We start from the raw sequence: 7,209 nt of genomic DNA on the forward strand, positions 1-7,209 counted from the left end.
ACCAGGCTAAGCAGAAGCACCACAGCCTGGTCAGGCCAGGCCACGGACCCCCAGCCTCGGTGCCAGTGCCGGGCTCTCAGGTGAAGGTCTTCCACCCTGGTGCTCAGCTCCAGAAAACCTTCACCTCCCCAGCTCCCTTTGTCAAACTGCAGAACCCCAAGTCCTCCACCCCTCTGCCCCAACGCTCCCTCCTCCAGCAGGTCAAGTCATCAACCAAAGCTCAGAGCTTCCATTCCTCCACGTCCCCAAGCAGCGCCCAAAACTCCAGCAGCTCCCACAAGAGCCAAGGCTCGTCCTCATCGTCTCTCAGCTACGCCGGGAAGCATTCGAGCGGCTCCGGCTCTTCAGGACAATCTTACAAATCGCCTTTCGTCGCTGGGTCCCTCTCCAAGCACGGGGCCTCCTCCAGCAGCTCCTCCTCTGGAGCTTCTGCAAACCAGGGCAGCTCCTCTGTGACTTTGCTTCCCAGCGTTCCGGCCCCTTCCCCGGGCTCGGCCTCCAGCCGCCCGGCCTCCGGCTCCTCCGTGAAGAAAACTCCCGTTTCCCAGAAGCTGACCCTGGTGGCACCTCCCGGCGGCTCCAACGGAGATTCCAGCGGCGGCACGCAGGGCGTGGCCAAGTTGCTGACCTCGTCCCTAAAGCCAGCTGTGGTCAGCAGCACCGCAGCCTCTACCTCTGTGCCGGTAAGGGGGCAGTGCTGTGAGCTCCTGCCTTGTTCCCAGCTGCCCTAAAGGGGGCACTTCAAAAGCAGTTTCTGAAATTCTCGAATGACTGACTGAATTTTGGCTGCTTTAGGCTAGAAAGTTGTGGCCTTTGCCCTGGGCTTGTCCTCCAGAATTCCAGCTTTCATTTTCAGCTTAAAGTAGCCACTAAGCTGAATACTTTGCTGCCTTCCAAAGGGCAGTTTTTGCCCAGGCTGTGTCATGGTCCTGCCTTGGCTCTGTGAGTTATGGGGACAGTAGGGCTCCCATTTGGATTAAGAGAAAGTGCAGTAAGGAAATTCATCACAAGAGGTAAAATTAATTGCATAAACTAAAAGTATAATGATGAATTTGTTATTAATTGGATCTACAAACTTAGCCTTCTTTAAATTACTGCAAGTCATTTTAGTATTATTGCCACTTCTGTCACGACTGGCCCATAGAATAAATGAGCTGTGGTCATAGAACCATGGAATCATTCAGGTTGGAAAAGCCCTCTAAGATCATCGAGTCCAACCATTCCCCCAGCACTGCCAAGGCCACCTCTAACCCATGACCCAAGTGCCACATCCACGTGGCTTTTAAGTCTTCCAGATGTGGTGACTCCACCACAGCCCTGGGCAGCTGTGCCAGTGCCTGACCACCCTTCCCATGAAGAAATTTTCCCAGTATTTGTTGGGATAGAACATTTCAGGAAAGACTCCTGGGTTGTCAGAACAGACTTGTGTTGTTATAATATTGTATTACTTAATGATATAAGGGGCTTAATTTTTATCTATAGCAAAAAAGTAATGGCTCCTAATGTCGTTGTATTCATTTGGTTTTGGCTGCTCGTCCCTGCCTTCCTTTGTGGCCCATGGAAAGAGCTGGGAAATTCAATGAGTATATTCAAATGGAAACCATGTACTGCTCAGCTTATGTGCCTTGTCTTTTACTGAGCTAGAGAGCTGGGAAGCATTCCCCAGTGGTGCCATGAGAATGTCCATGAGAGGGATCCTAAATAACATCCCGGGGTGCCTTGGGTGCCAAACCTCGGTGCCTGGAGTTGTCAGCAGTGTGTGCTGCCAGAAATGAGTAGGAAGCATCCCCCTTGGAACTCGCAGGCAGTATGGAAACTTTTCCTCTGCCTAATGGAGGCACAATTCCAGAGCAAGGGAGTCATAGAGGCAAATCCAGCGTGGCCACATTCAGAAGAGCTGGCTTGCCCATGTCCATCTGCAGATGGCCTCGAGTGTTGGCATCTCTTGGGCCCTGGCTGGGAGGGTGCTTTTTCCAAGGGGGAATTCTTGAGCATTCCATGTTTTGCAGATGTGTAAGTATGAATGATGCTGTGCCTTGGTTTTCCCTCTCCTGACTGACCTTTTCCGTTGCTTTGCAGAAAGGAACTAGTGGAGCTGTGCTGCTAACGAGTTCTTCCTCCTTAAGTGTACTGGCTCCATCCTACAAGTCCAACAACCCAAAGCTGCCAGCTGCCCTGAGCTCCACCCCGTTAGGTATTATCTCTCCTATTCATTCTTTCCCTCTCCATGTCATCTCCTTCAGTTCCGACTCCTCCCCAAAAGCAGGAGTTTCCAAGGATGCAATAGTTACGGGACCTGCTCCGGGGACTTTCCACCACGGCCTTGGGCACAGTGAGTATCCTGCTGGTCACCTGTGTGTCCCTTGTGCCTGTGCTGTCACATCAGTGCTCTGCTGGGCTGGCCCATTGCACACCAGCCCATCTCTCTGGCTGTTGCTTCATGCTGTGGTCCCTGCTTTTGTATCTCCAGCAGTTGCATTTGGAGAACCTTGGCCACATCCCTAGAGCTCACCCAGAAGTGCCAATAGCTGGAACCCGAGCTCTGAGCTAACTGCTGCAGCTCCTCTGCTCATTTCTGTCTTGGATGTGTATTTGTTCCTTTTTTCCCTCTCCTCTCTTTGTTTTTCTCTCTAGGTCTTCTGGCTGGTTTGCACTCCAGCCCCCACCATGCAGCGCCACTCCCACACTCTGCCCTGTCCACTCATTTACCACAGAGTTTGCCAGGTAACTTGTCAGACACTCGTGTTTGTCTTCCACCTCGTGAGTCTCCCTCTATCTCAGCAGATGCTTCCTTCAGGGCTGGAACCAAAGGGGTTGTCCATGTTTTCCAGCTGTGTGGTTGTCTCTAAAGCTTCTCCAAGGTGCAGAATGAGGGGCTGGGAGCAACCTGGTCTGGTGGAAGGTGTCCCTGCCCATGGCAGGGGGTGGAATAGGCTTTAAGGTCCCTTCCAACTCAAACCATTCCATGATTAGGAAGGAATTCTTGGCTGTGAGGGTGGTGAGGCCCTGGCACAGGGTGCCCAGAGCAGCTGTGGCTGCCCCTGGATCCCTGGCAGTGCCCAAGGCCAGGTTGGATGGGACTTGGAGCAGGCTGGGCTAGTGGAAGGTGTCCCTGCCCATGGCAGGGGGTGGAATGGGATGGGCTTTAGGGTCCTTTCCAATCAAACCATTCTGGGATTCTGTGAATACTGGAATGATGAATCCTCAGTGCTTACAGCAAGTGTTGGTTCCTGGAGATATTCAGAATTATGGTGCCAGGATGAAAGCTGTGCCTGTTAATGCATAGCCTGACAGGACTGCCCTGGAATGAATGTTCCAGCTCTGTGGAGTTTTGTTCCTGGTGACCTACATAAAATGTGTCAGACCAGACTGTCTTATGTCTGTGCACTGGGTTAATCGCCAGCATCTCCTTCACAACAAGTTTGTAGTGTAAATGCAGATTGCTCCACTTGCTGCTCACAACGTGAGCATTTGGCAGTTAAGCCTGTTCCTGCCCCAGTTTGATGCCTGCAGAAGTGATGCATAAAACAAGAGTTTTCCAAAGGAGGAGAGAAGTAAGGAAAATTGAAATTCAGCACCAGCAGATTGGGCTTACCTGTTTCAGGGAGCTGCTTATTCCCCTGGTAACTCGAATTTCTGCTTTCTCAGGAGTGTTCTTCAGCACTTGGGTGCAGTTCAGTGCCACTGTCTTAGTACCTGCTCCTGTTGGGATGGTCTTCCTGGGCAATATGAGCCTGATTTAGGAGTGCTAGCCCGATCCTGTGGCTGTGTGCATGGATAACCATGTAGCCTCCTGGAGGAGTCATGAAATAAAACGCCCTTGAGTGCTGAGCACAGTGCTTGCTTGCTGAAGAAAGAAGAGTGCGTTGTGCACTCGTGCAAATGCAAAGCATTGGTTGGCTTTGCTTCCTTTGCTGGAGAGTGAGGTGGGTTGTGCCACGCTGGTGGGGTAGAGCTGAAGGAGGTTCTAGCAGTGAGCCCTGCTGTGACAGACCCTTCCTTCCTGTTTGTGAGCCACCCTTCCCGGAGACTGAGATCAGGGATCGCACTTTGAACGTGGCTTGTGGAATGGATTCCACATCACTGAGGAGCAGCTCTTTGTGCCTTTAGTTGAGGGAATTCAGAGTGGTTGAGGGAATTCAGAGTGGTTGCTTCACTGTTGTTCATAGGGCTTATAACAGAAGAATTTTTTGATGGACTCTTCAGTGGGATGTAGTGCCAGAAGACAAAAGATCGCTGGGAATAAGTGAAGGAAAACTGACCATGGATACAGCTCCAGCAAGGACCTGCTTTCTCACTTGGTGTTTTCACTTAAAGATCCGGGATGGAGCCGAGTGCTGCCATCTCTTGGAACATTCCCACTTTTGGTGTTTTGTAGAAGAACACAGGGGACAGTTAAGTGACCCCCATTACCTGAAAGTGAATTCCTGTGTTCTGTGGCACAAGCTGTGTTTGGCTGTGCCAACAGCTGCCCACAGCTGCACTGCTGTGTGAACGCTGCGAGGTGTGTGGGAGGTTGCTGCAAATGCAAGGGAATGTCGATGCCTTAAATAAAAGTGCTTTTGTATCCATGTTCATCCAAAAGCCTCTGAGCAAAGAGCATCCGGTGCTTGCCTGTGTGTGTGGTCGGTGCTGCCATTGCTGGTGGAGGTGCCTTGTGCTGGGGCTGGGAATGTGGTGCTGGTTCTGTGGAAATGGGATGTGCTGGGCTGGGCTCTTGCATGCAATGAGCTGTTCTTGGCCTGGAGGAGAAGCTGCTGCTGCTGCTGCACTGCTCGGTGCCACTGCTGCTTAGCTGCACATCTCAGGACTCCCATTTGTTCTTCACAGTCTGAAGTAGTTTTAATTGCTCCTGGAAAACTTTTGCTTCCTTAAACTTCCTTCCTTCTTCTCTCTTCAGTGTATTTTCTCTTTTCCTCCACATCCATTCCTTTCTGTTCCATCAGTGGTGAGATTCCTATAGTTCCTGTTGCTATCAGTGGGCACCTAAGGCCTTTGTTTAAAAAGCACCTAATGAAATAATTTTAAAAAATCAATAATAAAGCACCTAAAGCCCTACCTGAAAGGAGTTTGTAGGTGAGGGGTTGGCCTCTTCTCCCACACAACCAGTGACAGGACAAGAGGAAACAGCCTCAAGCTGTGCCAGGGGAGGTTCAGGTTGGACATCAGGAGGAATTTCTCCATGGAAAGGGTGCTCAGGCCTTGGCAGGGGCTGCCCAGGGAGGTTTAGAGTCCCCATCCCTGGAGGTGTCCAGGGAAGGGCTGGAGGTGGCACTCAGTGCTCTGGGCTGGGGACAAGGTGGGAATGGGGCACAAACTGGACTCCATGGTCTTGGAAGTCTTTTCCAACCTCCGTGATTCTGTGATTACAACAGCAAAAATGTACAACAGGTTCCTTCCAACCACCTGTAGGTGCAAGGCAGCCATACCACGTGTTTCGGGTGTCCTGGAGGGGCAGATGTGGCAGGGTGGATTTAGAGAAGGGCACAGGCTGCGGTGTCCCCTGGCAGCTGGAATTGTGCCATGGGGTTCCTGCTGGGAGCCCGCAGGGGACCCTCAGCGCTTCCCTTGTCCCTTCCTCAGAGGCTGGGCTGCTCCCTGTGGGGAGATGGCTCCAAGCACATCCTCTTCTTCCTGATTCCTTGGTGCTGGGAAGGAAGAGCAGGTCTTTCCCTCTGTGCTGAGAGGCCTGGCTCTCCCAGCTGCCCACCCTCCATGGGCTGGTGCTGAACCCCCTTCCCAGCTGGTTTTATTTTCTTTCAGATGCTTCTCAGCTTCATGGCAAAGGGTCCAATGCACAGCAGCGCAAGTTGTGACACCTGCGAGGAGGGGAGCTCCAGCACCCATAGGATAAAACCCAGAGGAACAGGACTTTGGATACCAGCTGTGTCTTTTGATTTCTTTTTTTTTCTTTTTTCTTTTTTTTTTTTTACGACAACTGGAGAGACTGAACTGCAACGAGGAACTCATTGGGGCGTCTGCTCAGAGGCTTTCAGAGCTGAGCCCCACACACGGGGCCACCTTGAGCCATGCCCTGATGAGAGGAGCCTTTTGTAGCACTGTTTTATTGCTGCTGCCCTTCCTGCATTCCCTGGCACTGGCAGGAGCTGGAACTGGCAGGGAGGCTCGGGTGGTCCTGCCGTGGATTCCCACCCACCCGTGTCTGTAGCTGCCAAGTACCTCCAAGTCCAGTTACCTCCTTGGTCTCCCCGTGGAGGGTATGAAAGGTGCTTCTTTCTTCTGCTTTGGATTTACTTGGATAATTCTAGCACTGCCAGTGCTTTCTTGAAGACATTTGAGTAACTTTCCAATTGTACTATAAAACTGTGCTACACTTAATTGGAGGATTTAACATTTCCTGTGTGGTGAATCTGAGGAACCACCTGATGTTCCCCTCTGGAGGAGAAGGAAGACTCTTTAGAGAGACATTTTTAGATGCAGTCATCGACTTTTAGAATTCTACGTCTTTTGAGTTTTTGGATTTTTTTTCCCCTCCAAAGGGATGCTTTTTTTCTGCTCAGTTTTATCCTCATTGCCATTGAATGCATTGGATTGAATGGGACACTTCTTAGCATGTCACATGGATCAGAAGACATAATTCCAGTGCCTTTTATGGTGGAGCAAGAATGGACTAGTGACACACATTTCAGCCCTATTTTGTGTGCTCCTCAACCCTTTTTTAACCATTCTGTATTTAAAATGTATTCTGGTTTATTTAATAGAGCTTTTTATGGTTGCACATCAGAAAAAAAAAAAAAGGAAAAGAAAAAAAAAAAGCTGCACTGTCTGGACTTCAGTGGTGACCTGGTGACTGAGCACAGTCCCAAATCCAGCAGGAGCACCAGTTCTCGTCCCAGTATGTGCAGGCGGGTTCCAGGCCCTCCCCTAAAGCCATTCTTTCCTAGGGTTGTGAGTTAGGATCAGTTTGGTGGGCAGAGGGAATGAGCGAGACGAACCAAGGTCACTACCTGTCGAATGAATTCCAGAGAGAAGCACTGCTCTCCTCAGTGATACCTGCACCAGGATCGTGTGCTCAGCACAGCTGCAGGAACAGGGACCATCCACCACTGGGGGCTGTCTTTTCTTGTTCGTTTTCCTAACTTTTACACCTAAATACTCTCCCTGAGCACCCCCTTTCAGGCTAAGGGCAGGCTGAGGCTCCACCTGAGCTTCCTGAGGTTTGGTTTCCTGCTCTGCCCAGTCTGTCTT

The 7,209-nt window shown here is 50.9% G+C and overlaps 1 protein-coding gene across 1 annotated transcript in view; it reads left to right on the forward strand.

Annotated features, from left to right (window-relative positions):
• UBN1 (ubinuclein 1) overlaps positions 1-6,776 on the forward strand; it is a 25,821-nt gene extending 19,045 nt beyond the window's left edge. The window contains exons 15-18 of the mRNA XM_008639133.2: positions 3-683; positions 2,080-2,332; positions 2,635-2,724; positions 5,764-6,776. Coding sequence (XP_008637355.1) covers positions 3-683; positions 2,080-2,332; positions 2,635-2,724; positions 5,764-5,816 — 1,077 coding nt within the window. The 3' untranslated portion in view covers positions 5,817-6,776. The remainder of the gene's footprint in view (positions 1-2; positions 684-2,079; positions 2,333-2,634; positions 2,725-5,763) is intronic.
• Positions 6,777-7,209: the final 433 nt, after the last annotated feature.

The sequence above is a fragment of the Corvus brachyrhynchos genome, unplaced genomic scaffold, assembly GCF_000691975.1.
Source record: "Corvus brachyrhynchos isolate BGI_N302 unplaced genomic scaffold, ASM69197v1 scaffold58, whole genome shotgun sequence".
NCBI lineage: Eukaryota > Metazoa > Chordata > Aves > Passeriformes > Corvidae > Corvus > Corvus brachyrhynchos.